General features: G+C 43.0%; 1 protein-coding gene across 1 annotated transcript in view; it reads right to left on the bottom strand.

Annotated features, from left to right (window-relative positions):
• Window positions 1–4,741: 4,741 nt before the first annotated feature.
• Window positions 4,742–18,712, bottom strand: part of LOC133387664 (cytochrome P450 4B1-like) — a 33,149-nt gene continuing 19,178 nt past the window's right edge. Inside the window, exons 9-13 of the mRNA XM_061632897.1 lie at window positions 18,487–18,620; window positions 13,996–14,060; window positions 10,559–10,641; window positions 8,507–8,692; window positions 4,742–6,520 (exon numbers count right to left, since the gene is read on the bottom strand). Of these exons, the coding sequence (XP_061488881.1) occupies window positions 8,521–8,692; window positions 10,559–10,641; window positions 13,996–14,060; window positions 18,487–18,620 (454 nt within the window). The 3' untranslated portion in view covers window positions 4,742–6,520; window positions 8,507–8,520. The remainder of the gene's footprint in view (window positions 6,521–8,506; window positions 8,693–10,558; window positions 10,642–13,995; window positions 14,061–18,486; window positions 18,621–18,712) is intronic.

Below are 18,712 nucleotides of genomic sequence, written 5' to 3'. Positions count from 1 at the left end.
ATGCACTCCCTATAATCGCAGGTGATTTCAATGCAAGGACTGGAACCTATCTGGTGGAAGTTTCCACCTCTGGTGTCCATCCCTCTGCCAGCAGGGGACATCTTAAGAGTAACTCACGCCACTCGAAAGATATTCTTTTAAACCCTGCAGGAGTAGGTCTGCTTCAGTTTGTTTCCAAAACTGACCTGTGCATTTTAAATGGCTCCAGTGCTGGCGATGATTGGGGGAAGTTTACCTATGTTTCTCCCAGGGTCTCGTGTGGTCGACTATATTATTACCCATAAGGCCCTAAAAACTCTGGGTTATAGTTTCAGAGTAGCAGATTGCTCTGATAGCGACAATCTGCCGCTGGAATTTCTTTTTTCTATCCCTGGTGTGCTAGAGCTGAACACGCCTCATTATGTACTCTCTAGCCCATCTATAGCGGCTAGCTTTAAAAAGATCAAGTGGTCCAATAAAACAGGACAGGCCTTCAACAGCTTTGTTCACCTTCCCCGTACAATAAAAGCTTTAGAACAAATAACAACAGATAGTTCACCAAAAAAGGGTGAGATGATGCAGGATATGTACTCCACTCTCCAAACTACAAACGGTATTACAAAATACCTGACAGATAGAACAAACGAGTGGTTTGACAGAGAATGTGCTGATCTCAGGAAAAGAATTCACTCTGCTTATCGCTGCTACTGCGTAAATAATGAGCGCCAACTCCCGCACTCATATTATGTGCTAAGAAAAGAATATAAGAAGCTTTTATATCGGGAAAAAAGTGAGGCAATCAGGGACTCTTGGCAAATGCTGATTGCAGCATCCATCACTCGTAGCACTAAATCCTTTTGGAAGCTTGTTTCCGGAGCTCTAGCTGACCATAATGGAAGCCCAGATGGTTATATCCCAGCAAATATCTGGGAGGATACCTTCCGTGCTGTTTTCAATGACCCAAAAACATCTAACTCCAGTCCTCCCACTTATCTGCTCTCCAATATCCCTGACTGGCCCCCTGTTGATACTAAGGGCTCATCCAGACGACTGTAAAATGTGTGACATGATTGCTTTGTGTTTTCATTATTTTTTGGTCATCCATATGACGCCACGCGCTTTTGCACATTTTCACGCGGTTAAATCCGCTCCTGCAATACCGCAAATCATGTGATTTGCTTTTTTAAACCAGGAATCATCCGCTGTACCTTCAGGCGCTCGGATGCAATACTGCGGACTTTACAGCTGTGGGCGTTTGATGGGCGGTTCTTGGGCGGTTCCCCATATCCCTTCCCTCATTCTCAGCCAATCACGTATTTCCACTGTTGCGCATGTGCGCGAATGTCCAGGGAAAGCCCGGGGAAAAGGAACCTTTCAGAGCAATGGTGTGGTGTTGGGGGGGGCTGCAACTTCTACTGGGCAGATGCAAAAAAGCACATTTGCGCAGAAGCAGCAACAGCAGTTAATTTTTAGCCAGCCTGCAAACTGGGCAGCCGCTCAGGGTGAGATCTGCAATTGTGGTTGTTTGGAAACTTTTTCAAGGGAGAAAATATTTATCTTTGCCTAACCTCCATCTCCCACCCCTCACCCCCCGTATCAAATGCCCTTCTTGAACGTATTGGTCTTTGCTTCCAGGCATCCAGAGTCGAGGGAGAGGGGGGGAGAAGAGAAATAGAGGCTTTCCTCTTGGATTACAGACACTCATGCATCCTTAGTCAATTTCGCTTTCTTGCCTGCAAGGCTACTCTCTTTGAGTCTTGTCAATTTCAACTACAGCCTGCAGGTTCTCTGCAGCCCAGGTGAGCTGAAAAGCATACAGTCGCTTTTGCTAAATATGGCAAATACAAGCAAAAACCCCACAGGAATTATTGGCATATAAGTGGTTTGCTAGAGCATCTCAGCCACCCGCAACCATAGAGACTGGTGGTCTACCTTCCTAGACATGACACATTGTTACTTGCTGTTCTGCAGAAATAAGTGGAATTGCAATCATGTGTATCTCCAGAAATGTTAATATGCATAAAGGTAGAAAAGCATACAGTTGGTTTTGCGAAATATCGCAAATACAAACAAACAAAAATACAGGAATTATAGGCATATAAGTGGTTTGCATGTTTCTTTTATCAGAGGGAACACCGCAAAGCCTGTGCTGGTCGCTTCAGCACAGATTGACACAGCAGCACGTGGGGCTGTTTGTCCGCATTCCCTGCCCTAGCCAAGAGCGGCCACCCATATGGGGGGGGCTGTTTGCTTCCCTCAGAGGCAGCATTCCTGCCGCCAAGCCGCATAACGGTCCGGGGCTGAACTTTGCAGTGAATGAGCCCAAGGGTTATGGGGGGATTTGCCCGGCGATTACAAGCACTGATCCCTTGCACTGCCCACAATCCCCCTGGATGGTCGGGGCACCTGGAGACACCCCCCCACCGGCCTGCGCTGCTCCAGAGTGGTGAGCGACAAGGAACTCCATTACAGCCACTACTACCAAACCATCAGGAAATTCAAACTTTCACGCTCGTATGTTCAAGCACATGCGCCTTGTTGTACTTTGTTGCAAAGGGGGAAAAGAGCAAACGTCATATTTTTGCGGACCAATTGGCTGATAGGGGGGAGTATTATGGGCGGAGCTGGGAAAAAGCGAGAAGAAGTATGGGTCGCTGCGTGTGTGGGCGCAAAAAAAGTGGTTTTTTTATTGGGAAAGAGCGAACAAGCAGGCTTAATGAGGACTGTCAGATGACGAACCGGATATGGAAAACGTGGATTGTTTCGCTCCATTTGGATGAGCCCTAATACTATTGAGGAACTATTATCCCAGTTAAAGACAGACAAGGCTTCTGGACCTGATGGCATCCCTTCGGAGCTGCTGAAAAGTAGTATCAGCTGGTGGGCCCCTCTGTTGGCCTCTCTCTTCACTCTAATAAACAAATCAGGAATAATTTCCACAATTTGGCTGAAAGCCTTCATAGTTCCCATCTATAAGGACCCAAGAACGACCCAAGTAACTATCGCCCAATCAGTTTATTGTCTATAGTGGGGAAGGTGTTCGCCAGCTATCTAGGCCTAAAGTTGAAAATGTGGATAAGTGACAACATCTTGGGAGAAGAGCAGATAGGATTCAAACCAGGATGCTCCACACTCCACCAGTTTGGTATTGGCCCACCTAACACACAAACACTCTAAACCACGAGGAGGCAAACTTTTTACAGCCTTCATAGACCTAAAATCTGCTTTCGATTCTATCTCTCGCGATCGTCTGTGGAGCAAATTAGAACTGCTTTCTATTGAGAAAATGCTATTGTTCCTAATTCACTTACTGTACCAAAATAAATCTATCCAGGTACGTTCTAGCTATCGAGGTCACTTCTCGAAGATCTCCTCCTCACGAGGTGTCAGACAAGGGTGTGTTCTCGCCCCCACCCTATTTAACCTGGCTGATCTTCCTTCTGTCCTGGGAATGACACAATCCCATCCACCCAAGATTGGGCATACAAAAGTACTCATTCTGCTTTATGCAGACGATGCGGTTCTAATTTCCCAAACTCGGCTGGGTCTTAAGAGACTACTCAGTTGCTTTGTAGAATATTGTAAAGATAGTTACCTTACAATTAACTATACTAAATCTAAAGTAATAGTATTTTCCAGGAGAAGGGTCAGGTACCCTTGGTTCATGGAGAATGACAAAACCGAACAGGTTGACTCCTACAAATACCTGGGTATCTGGTTCCATGAAACAGTCAGCTGGAGAATCCATGGCAAATATGTTAAGGCCAAAGCTGAGAAAAACTTGGGTGCAATGACCCGCTTCTTTTTCACAAAGGGTGGGAAATTTTTGCCAGCAGCAGTACATGTTTTAAGATCCAAAACAGTCCCGATGATACTCTATGGTGCAACAATTTGGTATCCCTACTTTAAAGGATCACTTGAAGGAATTCAATCCTTCTTCCTTAGATCTATTTTTGGTGTCCCAAGATGTGTTTCTGGAGCTACCCTTAATTTGGAGGCTTGCCTTAACTCTTTAAAATGCTTAGCTTGGATCTATGTCATTCAATTCTGGCTACGCTGCTGTCTTATGCACACTCAAAGCTTATTTACATCTCAGGTAATGAGATACCCTCTTAAGCCATCTTGGACCAAGGTGGTGTTGGATAAAGTTGTTTCAGTTGGCCTTTCTCCTTCTGACTTGCTCTCTATGGAATTTGGTAGGGCCAAGGCAATTGTTAAACAGCGGCTAGTGGACATTGACATCCAAGAGCTACTTGTAGCTGCTTCGGGCCCGTTCCCCTTGATCACTGGGTCTAACAGGTTTCCCTTGTAATGATGGGATGCTCTGTCTAAGTTGGCTATCTGTACCTAAGTACAGGAGGGCATTTTCTCTGGCCTGATTCAACGCCCTACCTTCTAAACTCTTGGAGGGTAGATACGATAAAACTCCAAGGAATAATAGATGCTGCCCTTGTGATAATGCTGAAGTGGAGTCTGTTTTACATGTTCTGTTTAATTGTAGGTATTATGAAGGGGCCAGAAAAGATCTTTTATACCCTATTATGCAGTCCCTTCCAGGCCACTCCCGAGTCTCTTCTGCCTGTTTTACTAGAGGGCTCCAACAAGGCAATTACTGTTCAAGTGGCCAAATTTCTGAACTTGGCCATTGTGACCAGACCCTGTAAGACTGTGAATTGTAATTAATTTTATCGTATTGTTTTGATGTCTGCCATAGCTCTGTCACCAAGCAGTCTCATTTTAATATTTTTATACTGTATTGTGGTTGGTTGACTGAAATAAAATTTATTATTTATTTATTGCACTTGTATACCACCCCATAGCCGAAGCTCTCTGGGCAGTTTACAGCAATCAAAAACATTAAGACAAATACACAATTTAAAAACATATTTTAAAAACAATTTAAAACACAATTTTAAAATTCAAAACAATATAAAAACAATTTAAAAACACATGCTAAAATGCCTGGGAGAAGAGGAAAGACTTGACCTGGCGCTGAAAAGATAACAGTGTTGGCACCAGGCGCACCTCGTCAGGAACATCATTCCATAATAATTTGGGGGCCACCACTGAGAAGGCCCTCTCCCTTGTTGCCATTCTCCGAGCTTCCCTTGGAGTAGGCACCCGGAGGAGGGCCTTTGATCTTGAACATAGTGTACGGGTGGGTTCGTATCAGGAGAGGCATTCAATCAGGTATTGTGGTCCCAAGCCGTGTAAGGCTTTATAGGTCAAAACCAGCACCTTGAATCGAGCTCGGAAACATACAGGCAGCCAATGCAAGTGGGCCAGAATCAGTTTTATATGTTCGAACTGTCTGGTACCTGTTACCAATCTGGTCGTTGCATTTTGCACAAGCTGCAATTTCCGAACTGTCTTCAAAGGCAGCCCCACGTAGAGTGCATTGCAGTAATCTAATTCTTCTTCTTCTTATCCAGGCTGAAGGTTACAAGAGATCCAGGAAGAAAGTGGGAGTCAAGGGAAAGATTGCCAGGGGAGCAGGAAATAAACTCCTTTCTGCCTTGGAACAGTAAAAAAGACCGGCTGCCCTAGAAGAAAGGAAGACGTGCTACCCCACAGCCTTGCTATGTGCCTGAGATCATCTGCAGGAGCAGCTGTGATCATCCCCCAAGTTGTTGAGGTTCATTTAAGATCGACTCGAAATCGAGCCTTCAGTGTCATCGGCCCAGTTCTCTGGAATGCTCTGCCAACAGAGATTCAGCACGTGCCTTCTGTTCTAACTTTTAAGTGCCTACTGAAACGTTTCTGTTGCTCTAGGCTTAGGCAGGCAGTTAAGATGCCTTTTTGCAACAGTTAACCTTTGTTATTGTAGTTTTAATGTTTTTATCCTATGGTTGTTTGTTTTAACTTCTTGTAAACCACTTTGATGGTTTTAACAAAATTGTGGTATGCAAATACATTTCTAAGTAATAAATAAATAAAATTTATCAGCTGATGAAAACCACCTTGATGAAAAGAAAGTTTGGTGCTAAACATTAACATTCAGCCATAGAGCATAGCCAGAACCACATTTCCATATAATGTACATGTTTCCATCATTTGAGGGGCATCTTGTTCAAATCTTGTATTGGGAACCATGAACGGAAGTTTTGGAATGGGATGTATGAAAAACACAGGTGACTCTAATGTGAATAAAGGCAGAGACTGAGTGTAGAGGTCTCATTTTCTGATTGTTGAAATGCTCCTTCTTATTTATTTATAACATTTACAAGCTGTGTGATAAAAAAAATCTCTGAGCAGGGTACAGATAAGAGTGGGGAGAGATTAATTTTAAGACTTTAACAGAAACAGCACTAACTTTTTAAGGCTATTCTTGACAATCATAAAACTTGCTCTCTAGTAAACCTGGAGCGCTTTGGGCTTCTGTAGGATTTACCCGATTCTGCATTATAATGTCTGACAGGTAAGCACTGGATTCTTAATCTGATGGTCCGGGGTTCAAGAGCATGTGAAGGAGGCCCAGCCTTTGCATAAGCTCGTCACTCTGAAGTTGTATGTTCTTGTAACCTTATGGTTCGGAGAGACCCTGGAAAGAAGATGCAAAAGATGGAAATCATGGTAAAAGCATAGAATGAAAGGACATGGGCAGCAACTGATACATGATTACAAGTGACAAGCTGCAGTTGATGTTACTACCCTTGGCATCAACAGAAAAGATTTGCCTGAACCTTGAATTAAGGTTTCCACATCCCTGACCATTAGCCATGCTGGCTGGGACTAATGGGAGATGGTGTCCAGCAACAACATCTGGAGGGCCACAGGTTCCCCACTCCTGTTCTATACTATAGGTAGGCAACTGACAGCTCAGGGGCTCAGTCTGGCTCCCAGCATGGCTTTCAATCCCAAGAGCCCTTCTCTATGCATCTCACCTACTCCCACGCCATGTGTGAGGAAAGACACAGACGAATGAGAGCAGGTGAGATACAGCAGGAGAGAACTCTTATAAAGTCTTTGTTGTGGTTCATATGGAAGGGGATTAAAGAGCCTTGTATAATATGTTTTGAAATGAGCAGCTTAAGTTCATATGCTTCCTATGCCACTTCAGCCATTGGGCTTACAGTCCTCTTGTGCTGCTTAGCAATGGTGAGATGCTACAGTTATTATCAGGAAGAAGAGGATTAACCGCAGCAACCACACCTAGGATTCCAGAGAAGAACAGCTGCTTTGGTCCAGCTTGGCCTGCCTGACTCCTACACAGTTAGGCCAATGGGGAAGTGAAGCTGGCAAAGACAATCTGGGAGGAAAGGGCAGGATCATGAGGGCCAACGTATAATAATAATAATATAATAAAATTTTATTTTTGAGTCGCCTATCTGGCTGAATTAACGGCCACTATAGGCGACGTACAACAGCATAATAAAATACAATATAAAATCACAACAACAACATTCAATAATTAAACTGTCCACTCTTAAATACAGTCAGCAGCATTAAAAACTAACCCACCCCAGAAACCCCATAGGCCTGCCTGAATAGCCAGGTCTTCAAAGATCGGCGGAAAACCATCAATATCCCTTCGCTGGTTAGGCAGATGCAGGGGGAACTAATATTGCAGGAACTTAACACTCATGCTGGGAGGCTATAAGAGCCAGACTCAGATACGCTACTGAACCTGCACAGAGAGTGAAGAAGAAAGGCGACACTCAGGGTAATCTAAAGCATAGAGAGCCCTGCATGCAAAAGTGAAAAAACTTCAGGCTTTCATATTAACTTCTGCCTCCCCCCCCCCGTAGGTTCAGTTTTTAAAGGCAAGGTCCTTCCTGACAATCCATTTATTGAGCATTCATCCTGACTTGTTTGCAGGGAGATTAGATGAGGTTGGCTATTTAATGAATATTCACTCTTATTTGTTTGTGGGGAGGCTAGACAACGTTGAGGGAAGGCAAGTGTTATCACACACTTTTCACTGCATTTTGCCATCACTTTCCTTATTGCAAAAAGTCTGATCTTTTGGGGAAGCAGATTTGTTATTCAACCTGAATTTGCCAGTATGTAGTGGACCCCACCCTTAAAAACCAACAGTCTGGAAGTGCCTGTAGAAGCTCCACTCGGCAGCTGAAACCAAACAGCCACCTCTGCCTAATTCATGGGATCCTGGTAGGGCCCTGCATGACATAGTCCCTGCACAGCAATACAGGAGCTTGCTTTAAGATGCTTTTTTTCTTACTCCATGGACTCACTAAGTAATATTTCCCAAGCTTCTTTTGATGTTCACAATGTAGAAGAAGGGGCTAGAGAGCAATTTGCTGGCATCCCAACTTATCCAAGAGGAGGCAATGTTGCTGACTTTCCTCGATACAAAATAGGCCTCTGTTAAACATTATTTGCCGCCTTGGGCTCCTACTGGGAGAAAGGGTGGGATATAAATCTAATAAATAAATAAATAAATAAATAAATAAATTTGCAGGCCGGCAATCTACAACTTCAGCATGCTCCTTTTCAAGCAGCTTTTGTTGAAGAACCAAATAAATTATGTGACATTCTGTTCTAAGTCTCCCATTACAAATTTCACCTGCAGTTTCAGATTTATGCCACTTTCTTCATGCGAAGGTGTATCCCGTTGTTGGAACGCAAGACAATTAGAGGGACGGGAATGGGAGGAGGCTTAGTAGGATGAAGTGAAAGTTCAAATCGAAGCAAAGTCATGGCAAGAGCCACTTTCATCTCATTCATGGCAAATTGCTGTCCAATGCAGTTCCTGAAAGGACAAAGAGCTAGTTACAATAGGGAACCTTTGCTTGGAAACTCATTGCCAAACCAGTAATCCCCCTTTAAATCTCCTTACTCAAATGGTGGAGAACCCCTGGTCCATTTGATCTGGGCCACGACCTCCCATTCTCAGTGCCACTCCATGCATGGCGATTAGACTTACAAAAAAATATCCCAATTGCACAAATGGGAACTTTTTTCTAAGCCTAGCTGCTGCATTGAAGGAGGGGAGGGAGGGTGTGGCAGCTGGAGAGGAAAGAGTTAACCATCACTTCCCCACCTGCTGAACTCCCCTAAAAATTGTCCATTGATGCCAATGGAAACTTCTTTTGAATTACCCTGGGGATGGGGGAGGAGGATAACCTGTTGGGGAAGAGGAGAAATAACGAGAAAAGGAGAGATAATAGTAGGGAGAGAGAGAAAAGTATGTGTGCGTACATATGAATGGGTGCTTCTGTGTATATGGATGGATGAGAATGAGGGGGTGCATGCTTGTATATGTAAATGGATGGATGTTGTGTGTATGAGAGAGGGAGGCAGTGGCTCTGCCCCACCCATTTTTGGCACCACTTCTGGTAGGAAACCTTTGGGATCTGTCTAGTGCATCCTCAGGCCCCCACCCATGGCTGGCGTGCAACTCTCATCAGATTGTCCCAAAAGCCCTCAGCGGGTGGGGGGAGGTGAGGACGCTCTCCACCCCTGCTGCAGGTGGGAACATACTCAGAGGAATGTGGAGTAAATCCAAGTTACAGCTCCTGTTGGCCAAGGGCAGGGGTGGGAAGCCTTTTCCCCTGTGACTGTGGCAAAAATAATTGTGAAGTAGTGAGGGCTGTCTTTTCATTCATTCCCCAGAAATGATTCTGGAGCAGCAAGAGGGGCAGCAACAGCATGTAGGGAGAGAGTGAAAAGAGCTGCCTAGATGCTGAAAAGCTTAACTTGAAAAAAAGTGAGCAGCAGTGTCAGGGAGAGAAGATAAGAACATCCGAGCATCCGGGACAGAAGAAAGTAGATCAGTAGAAAGGCCAACGTAGCAGGAAGAGGGGGGGGTGAGTGACAAGCATGCCTCCCCTACACAGAATGCATCTTGCTAATAATCCCCTCAATCTTGATACATGCATGATATCCCACATAGGAAGTTGATCCATCTAGCTCAGTATAGCCTACACTGACTGGCAGAGGCTCTCCAGTGTTCCAGACTGGGGTCTCTCCCAGATCTACCTGGAGATGCTGAGGATTGAACCTGGGACCTTGTGCATTCAAAGCAGTTACTCTGCCACTGAACTATGGTCCTTCCCCCTCACTTTCCCAATAGATGGATGTTACTAACAACCACCTCTCTGCAAAGTCACAGCTACCTAGGAGTCAATTTATTGATATTAAAAATGGACATAATGGGCCGAATTCAGTTCACTTGTTGAGTAGTAGAAGCGAGCACAATGATTCCTGAGCAACAGGACTCCTCCCCCTGTGCCCCCCTCAATCTGCTCTGGAGGGTTGGGAGAACTGTAGAACAGTGTGCAGGGGGAGGAGAGGGGAAACTATTCCATCAGGCAAGCAGAAATGCCTGTGCTGACAGAACTATCTCCTTAGCACTACACTGAATACAACCCTAAATCCATATTCACTATGGGTGGCATTCAATGCTAGTCCTATTCAGAGTAAACCCACTGAAGTTAATGGGCATGCCTACCTTAGGTTCAGTAATTTCAATGCTCTACTCTGCGTAAGACTTAGCTGAATACAACCATATGCCAAGCTTACAGAATCTCCTATGCTATTCAGCACTGAACTTTTCATGTAAAATTCAGTACCTTAAAGACTGTTCTAAGTTACATCTTTATTATATAAACTTTACCGTGGCCCAGCAGCAAAAGGCAGGAAGGCATGAGAATTTTGGCCAGATATGTTCTCAGGAGAAAACCTCTGAGGATCAAAAACCTAAAACAAAAGGATTCTGTTTCATTATTTTTTAAAAAAAACAGCAACCTTGTTTGGCCAACATACTGTCTTCAACAGTATGTTACTAAAATATATATTCTTTCAGGTACTTTAATGGGTCCAGTTATCAGAGTGCTAATCAATTTTGAAATCTCTCTGGGATGTCATATAAACAGCAAACTCCGTGAACCATTAGTCACTTTTGAATACCTTTCAAGTGGGTAATACAGACAAGTTGCTTTGTTAAAGGTGTCCTAATTCAGGGCATGTACGACGATATGGGTGGTAGCCTGCACGTGAGAGGGAAGGGAGGCAAACAAATCAACCAAACCAGCCCCTTCTTGTTAACTTCACTGTTGCCATCATCTGTATCTTTTTTTCTCTGGCTGCCTCCAGTTCTTTTATCTTCAGGACTTTAAATGGCCCAACCTACTCCCTATATTGGGTAGAGTGGTGTGGCACTTAACCACAAGGTGAATAAGAAACCTCACACCATTTTTCCCCAATAATAATAGTGCCTATATTTAAGAGTTTTAGATAGCAACATGAATAGTTGGTTTTTTTTAATCATTTGGGGGGGGGAAACAGTTTTACAGTTCAAGTAGTTACCCCTAAGAACAAATAAAAATAAACAGGAATAAACACACCCAACTAGACCTGTTCTAGACTGTTTCCCTAACCAAGCCAATACTTATGCATTTACACCCCTCATTTCAGCTTCTGGGTCCCTTTGAAGCCTTCTGGCTATTTTCTGCTATGATACTCAACTGTGCTCTCTAACGCTTTCTAGTGTTTCAGCTCTCTTGAAGTGCTTTTGCTTGAGATGTCTTATTATATACTTTGGAAAGTTCTTTGTCTGTCTGTTCGCTATTCATTTGGATATCTCTTAAGATATCACAACCAAATTTTGAATTATGGTTCCCAGGGCTGCCAACAGACAGGTAGAAAGGGTCTATTTCTACTGGGCCCAGAGCCAAGAAGGGGCCCAGACTCTTAGCATTCATGTTTTAAAAAGTAAATTTCTAAGTGCTCTGGGAAAAAAGTTATAAAAAATGTAAACTGTCCCCCTCCTGCAATTTCGGTGAAATGAGCCAGCCGGCTGCTCCAATCCCCTTTCAGGTTTTTAGCCAATGAGTGAAGTCAGAACTGTGATTGACAAGGGGTTTGTTGAACACCAGGCAATAGCTAGAAACCTTTGCAAATGCTGAAAAGAGCTGCCTTTTCCTGCTTGTTTCTAAATATTAGTTAATGGTGTGCATCTGCACATCATGTGAGTAACCTTAGAGCTTTCAGCAACAGCACACGTGTCTGACTGCTCACTTCTCTCTCTCTGTGCACATCCAGCACGAGGTCCAGATCAAAAAAGCACTCACAGGAAAGCAGGTTCTTGGTAGGCATGCACAGTAAACAATTTCAGTAATGAAGATAATAAAAGTGTACAAGCAGGGTTTTTTTTTAATTATTTGCAAAGAACAGAAATTATACATTTTATCTACCAAATAACTTTTGAACAAAAATAAAAAGTGTGCATGCAACTTAGCATGACACTACAATGTGTTGCAGCTTTCTAAATATAAGGTGTCATACAAGTTTTAATTTTTCCTGTGTTGCTGAACAGGGCAGTTTATTTGTTTAATTCATAGCCTGTTTTGAAAACCTTCCCAAAATGAGGCTTCAATCCTGTACTCACTTTTCTCCTCTAAAGCTGCAATCCTAATTCCACACACCTATCTCTTCCCACCCCTTCCAATCCTATTTTAAGGCAATTAGGCAGGGCTTACTAGGTGTTATTTGGTAGTAAATTAATCCTGTGTGTTGTTTTTAAAAAATGTTCTGCAATGACTAATTGGTTTTGACAAACTATTATATGGGGTGTATATATTTTTACATCTCCAGTGTGTGTGTATGGAGTCTTTTCCAACAACCCTGTGAGGTAGGTTAGGCTGAGAATTGGTTCAGTCAAGCTGCACATGCTTAGAGTATTTTTGTGTTTGTGTGTGGGCAAGTGTTTGTTTTTGGTAATTTGCTGCAAAGTATTAGGACTGTGGAATGTTGCATAAAGCAATGGGGGGGCTCCCTTTATGCACGTTTCCTCCCTGCTCACTGTATGGTTTGTGTATATGACATGATAAAATTGTACCTTGCTTTTCTGCGTGAGTTCTCCCTCCCCTTTTAATATTTGCAACAACCCTGTGAGGTAGGTTAGGCTGAGAGTTGGTTCAGTCAAGCGATGCAATTTTTTTTAGTTGCTCCTATCTTTTAATGTTATTTTAATGTTTAAATATTATTTAATAATTATATGATTATGGTTTTTGAACTATTTATAACTGTTGTAAGATGCCTTGTGAGGGCAGGAACTTGGAAAGGCAGATTAAAAATCTGTTAAATAAATACATCAAGACTGTGGATTCAAAATAACTGTTCATATTGGTAATATATGTACATAAGCAGCAGTTCTTGCCAAAAATTTGCCAGAAGGTAGGGGAGTTGAGAATGTAGAGGGCCCAATCTATATACAGTGTACCGGGCCCACGAACCCGTTGGCATCCAATAGTTCCCGAGATCAAGGAGCAGGTTTTCATCTATGTTTGGTTACAATTGGACATAATTTTGAATTAAGATGGTGGAATGAATGTTTCAAAACTGCACTGATTTTAACCACTGATTTAAAAACTGCACTGATCTTTTTGTTTATTAGAATTCCTGAGCGACACCGGGTACAAGGCTGCTAGTATACAGTATTTTCATTCCCTCCTTCCACACTTTTAGCCAATCAGAGCAAGAGTAGAGTCCTGGTTAAGTTTTCATTTCTCCTTTATTGCCAAGTTCCTGGACTTTTGACTCTCCTATCCTATGCAGAACTTCATCTGGTATACTTTTACCTTTCTGTGAACTTTTGTCCCTCTTGTGCAGAAAAGTCTCTAAAACCAAATGTCTGTCTTACAGCCCAAACTGGCTGAAATTCTTATTCTCCCCTATATCATTCTTTGCAAAAACCTGAACAGATAAGTTTTTGGAAATGATGAAATTTCAAGCTCCTCCTTTACTTTTAGGAGGTCATCATTGCAATATCCCTAAATGTTGCATAGACTTTGAAGTCAGCAAGTTTAGACAGCCAGAATAGTCTCACAGCAGTACAGTATGCTTTAAAAGCTTCCAGAGGAGTAGCTGTGTTAGCTTGTTGTAGTAAAACCAACAGTCTTTCTATGTGTATGGTCTCCGAAAGATTATCACGCAAGTTTGTTAGTATAGTTTTTTTCAGAGTGAATGGTACCCAGCGATGACTTCATTCTAGCAAACTAAAGGAGCACTGCTGCCTTAAAGGAAAATAGCTTGAATGCCAAAGTATCATACCTCTGGATTCTTCCATATGATGGGGTTCCTGTGGATCAAATAAATGCTTACTGCAACCCAAGAGCCTGTGAAGCAATCAATGTGGAAAAGAGATTAAGTTTGTTACATGCCATTGGATATCTGTTTGCTAAGGAATATTGGGGCTCTAGCATTAGTGTTAAGGTAGGTTTTCTAGCCACTGAATATTTGAATGATTGTCCCAAATTCACCTAGCAGAATTTTTCAGTTACTAAAGGTCTAATGCTGTGATCCATGACTTTCTTAACTTGCATCAATAGCATAATTCCAATGTAAGTAAGTCAGAGGACTCGTTAGATACCTACCTATATTTCACTGAATTGACAGAGTATACACAAATTGTGCCCAAATAGTGGAACCAAAGGGGAAAGGACAGATGCAAAGAGATGTGAAAATCTGGTCTGCTGGAAGTAGGGCAGGTGTGGGGAACCTTTGGCCCTCCAGATGATGCTGAACTACAACTCCCACCATCCTTGGCCATGCTTGCTGTGGCTGATGGGAGTTAATAATAATCATAATAACATTGTTAATATCATCATTATTATTAACATTTATTACCCACCCTTCACCCAAAGGTCCCAGGGCGGGTTACAACAATTTTAAAATACAGCATTAAAAACAAACTAAGATCACAAAATAGGGTGGGTCCTAAAAATAGACATATCAAGAGTCAAAGGCCAGGGTAAAGTGGTGTATCTTCAACATTTGCCTAAAATTGTATAATGAAGTTGTCAGCTGCACCTCAGTTGTAGATGCAGCTCAATAACATCTGGAGGGCCAAAAGTTCCCCACACTTGCAGTAGGGGATATGGTTAAGGATTGTCCTGACCACACCCGTGTAGAAGACCATGCATAGCCTCCAGATGAGCCCCAGTAAAGTCACCTGTATAGAGTATGTCAGTATAGGAATCCTCCAAACTATACAGATCCACATAGATTCTTTTCCGGGCCTCAAAGAGGTCTCTCCCCTCATCAGTACAAGGCAGCCCAATCATAAGCTAAGCCTTATCATTGCTGCTTTCTATAAAGGATGTTGGAGTCAAAGCTTCCTCCCACCCCTTTCAATATCTGCTAATGAGTGGCAGATATGCCTGTGCCCACTTTAAGAGTCCTCATACTTTTCCAGGAGAAGAGAAAATCCATAATTTCTGTAGGGAACTTTAAAAGATAGTGTTAATAGCAAATATCACACTGCTTACAATGCTCTTAAACTGTAAAACAGGCATTGCTGGTGGGAGTGGTGTGATGATCCTGTATTAGTGTAAATAGGGTAAGTGCTGTTTGTATAGGAGATACATGGTAAGTGGAATGAAAGAGGAGGGGGAGTGAATGGGCAGTAGAATGCTGGATGATTGGCTGAGTGTTTAAAATGGCTGAGCGTATAAAAGGAAGAGTGACAGTGGAATCTGGGTGGATGTGAGGTGATGAAAGTGAGTGGGTTGTTTTGGTGGGTTTTAGAGAGTTGTTTGCCAGGAGAATGTGGAGAAGGAGGGGGGTGGAGCTCGGATTAGTATTAGATAAAACCATATGCTTATGTGCCTTATGAAGAAATCTTGTTATCTTTGTTATCTTTGTTATATTTAATAAATACTTAATTTGGTTTACCAAAGGCCTGATCCTTGGCTGGGGTTTCACAGACCAGAAGGGAGGGTAAGGTAATGACCAAGGCTGAAGGGAAACTGTAACAAATGGTGGCAGCGGTGAAGAGAATAACCATACAAGTATTCAGAGTCTCTGGGAATACTGGTATTAGGACGTGACTGGTGGTGATGCCTAGCAGGGGGATGTTGAGATCTGTGCTAGAGTGGGGAGAGAAACCATAAAAAAGGACAGTCCGGACTGGTGGAGTCCCTGGTGGTGCCTAGTGACAGGCAGTAGCCACGAGCAGGTAGGAACCTGACAGGGAGAGCCAGGGAAGGGCGTCACAAGTGGTTCCAGCCACCTTGAAAGAGGCAGTGGTCCAACCACTCCTGAAAAGCCCACCCTGGACCAACTGCCGACCGGTCGCAAATACCCCTTTTTTAGGGAAGGTGATTCGAGGGGGTTGTGGTGCAGCAATTGCAGGTACTCTTGGATGAAACAGATTATCTTGACCCATCCCAGTCTGGGTTCAGGCCTGGTTATGGGACTGAATCGGCCTTGGTTGCCCTGATGGATGACCTTTATCGGGAGAAAGATGGGGTAGCACGGCCCTATTATTCTTACTTGATCTCTCTGTAGCTTTTGATACCATTCACCATGGTATCCTCCTGGGCCGACGTGGTGAGATGGGTATTGGAGGCGCTGTTTTACAGTGGTTCCGATCCTATCTCCAAGGTTGTTCTCAGAGAATAGCATTGGGTGACTGTCTTTCGGCCCCCTGGCAGTTGTGCTGTGAGATGCAGCAGGGTACCATCTTGTCCCCCATGCTGTTTAACATCTATTTGAAGCCCTTGGGAATGGTCACCAGGAAATTTGGGGTGAGATATCAGCAGTATGCTGACAATATCCAGCTCTATTTCTCTGTAACATCTGAATCGGGAGAGGCGTGCAAGCCCTTGACAGCTGCTTGGACTCGGTGGTGGGCTGGATGAGGGCCAATAAACTGAGCCTGAATCCTAGCAAGATGGAGGCACTGTGGATTGGTGGTTCCTGAGTTCGGATAATGGTCAGTTGCCTGCTTTGGATGGGGTTGTACTCCCTATGAAAGAGCACATTCATAGTCTGGGGTGCTCCTGGATCCATCTTTGTCGCTAGAGCCCAGGTGACCTCAGTGGCTAGGAGTGCCTTTTAGCAGCTTTGGCTGGTAAAACAGCTGCGGCTGTTTCTGGATTGAGATAGCCTGACCACTGTTGTCCATGCACTGGTAACCTCCAGGCTGGATTACTATAATGCGCTCTATGTGGGGCTGCCCTTGAGGTTGGTCCGGAAGTTGCAGCTGGGGAAAAATGCGGCGGCGAGACTGCTCACTGGGGCAGGGTATCGCCAACATGTCACCCCACTGCTGAAAGAATTGCACTGGCTGCCCATTTGCTACTGGGCCAAGTTCAAGGTTCTAGTTTTGGTGTACAAAGCCCTATACAAAGCCCTGTACAAAGACCATCTACCTGTGTGAGTTTCTGCAAGACCTGCTCCCTGCATTTGTGGCTGATTTCCACCTGGCCTGGAAGGGCGGGGCCCTGTCTCTCTCCAGCTACAAAAGCAGCAACCGCTGAAGGGGCCAGAGACCATCTACCTATGTGAGTTTCTGCAAGACCTGCTCCCTGCATTTCTGGCTGATTTCCACCTGGCCTGGAAGGGTGGGGCCCTGTCTCTCTCCAGCTACAAAAGCAGCAACTGCTGAAGGGGCCAGAGACCGTGTGTGTGTATGTGTGCGTGAACCTGCTGCTCGGGATGTCTATAGACTACTGGGGTTAGTTGTTTTTTAGTTGTTTTGGGGGTCAAGATTTAATTTTGGAGATTCATTTTTGCTGTTATTTGGACTATAGCATATTTTTGTTAAACACTGTTGTGAAGTGTGTGGGGATTGTTTAATTGTATATTTATTGAGATGTTCTCATTAGTTTGTTGTTTATTATTATTGTTTGGCTACTTATATACTGTGTATATTTATATGTTAAAAATAAAAATGCTACTTATTTGCTGGGAAATTGAAGATTTTTATCTAGGCCTTTTTATAAAGTGTTTGGTTCTCTTATTGTGACACATTTAAATGTTTTTTCTTTTCTTTTAATAATGTTATTTGTTATTTAATTTTGAGAATTGCATTATTGTATTTATGCTTTATTATGTGTTATATTCGTGTTTTTGTAAGCCGCCTTGAGGGCCTTTTGGCCATAAGGCAGGATATAAATTTAATAAATAATAATAAATAAATATACAGCTTGGGACCAGGATACCTGAAAGACCGTCTTATCCCTTATATACCCAGTCGATCGCTATGCTCTGCAGGGGAGGGCCTCCTGCAGATACCATCTTATCCGGAGGTCTGTTCTGCACAACGTAGGAAAGGGACCTTTAGTGTGGCGGCACCTACCCTGCGGAATTCCCTCCCCTTAAGGTTTGTTTTTATGATGTTTTTTAAAGCTTTTATGATGTGTTTTAAAGTTTGTTTTTATGATGTTTTAATGTTTTTAGTGCTTTTGTTTGCCGCCCTGGGCTCCTGCTGGGAGGAAGGGCGGCATATAAATCTAATAATAATAATAATTTAAAAAAAATAAAAAATAAAAAATAAAAATAAATAATAATAATAAATAATAATGTTTTATATGCTGATTGATTTGTTTTTTTTATTTTTTAGTAAGCTATCCTGCGTAGTTTAGAACTAAATAGTAAGGTATAATTGTTCTTAAAATAAATACATAATAAATTCATTAACCTACTAAAAACCAAGGCAGATTCTTTTTTTAACATAAGCTATGTGTTCTAAGGAAGATGATATGTGCTACATCTGTATTTTCTGGAAACAAATTCTGGCTATGAAATTAAGCCAACCTTCGGGTAAAGTCCGTCCATCAAAAAAAGTAATAGGTTTGCTGAGCTCTCGGGACACTCCTGGTACTGGAGGGTAAAGGCGGAGGCTCTCTTTAATGCATAAGGTGCAGTAGGTCATCTTGCTAAGATCATCCCTGGGGGAAAAGATAGGCGAGTCAAAAATAAAGTAAGTGAAACTGATCGTGAGCTGTCGGTATGTTCATTGGCCATTCCTTTGATTTTGCTG

The sequence above is a fragment of the Rhineura floridana genome, chromosome 6 (genome assembly GCF_030035675.1).
Source record: "Rhineura floridana isolate rRhiFlo1 chromosome 6, rRhiFlo1.hap2, whole genome shotgun sequence".
Classification (NCBI taxonomy): Eukaryota; Metazoa; Chordata; class Lepidosauria; order Squamata; family Rhineuridae; genus Rhineura; species Rhineura floridana.
Note: the sequence above shows the minus strand (reverse complement) of the source record. Positions and strands in the feature narration are given on the sequence as shown.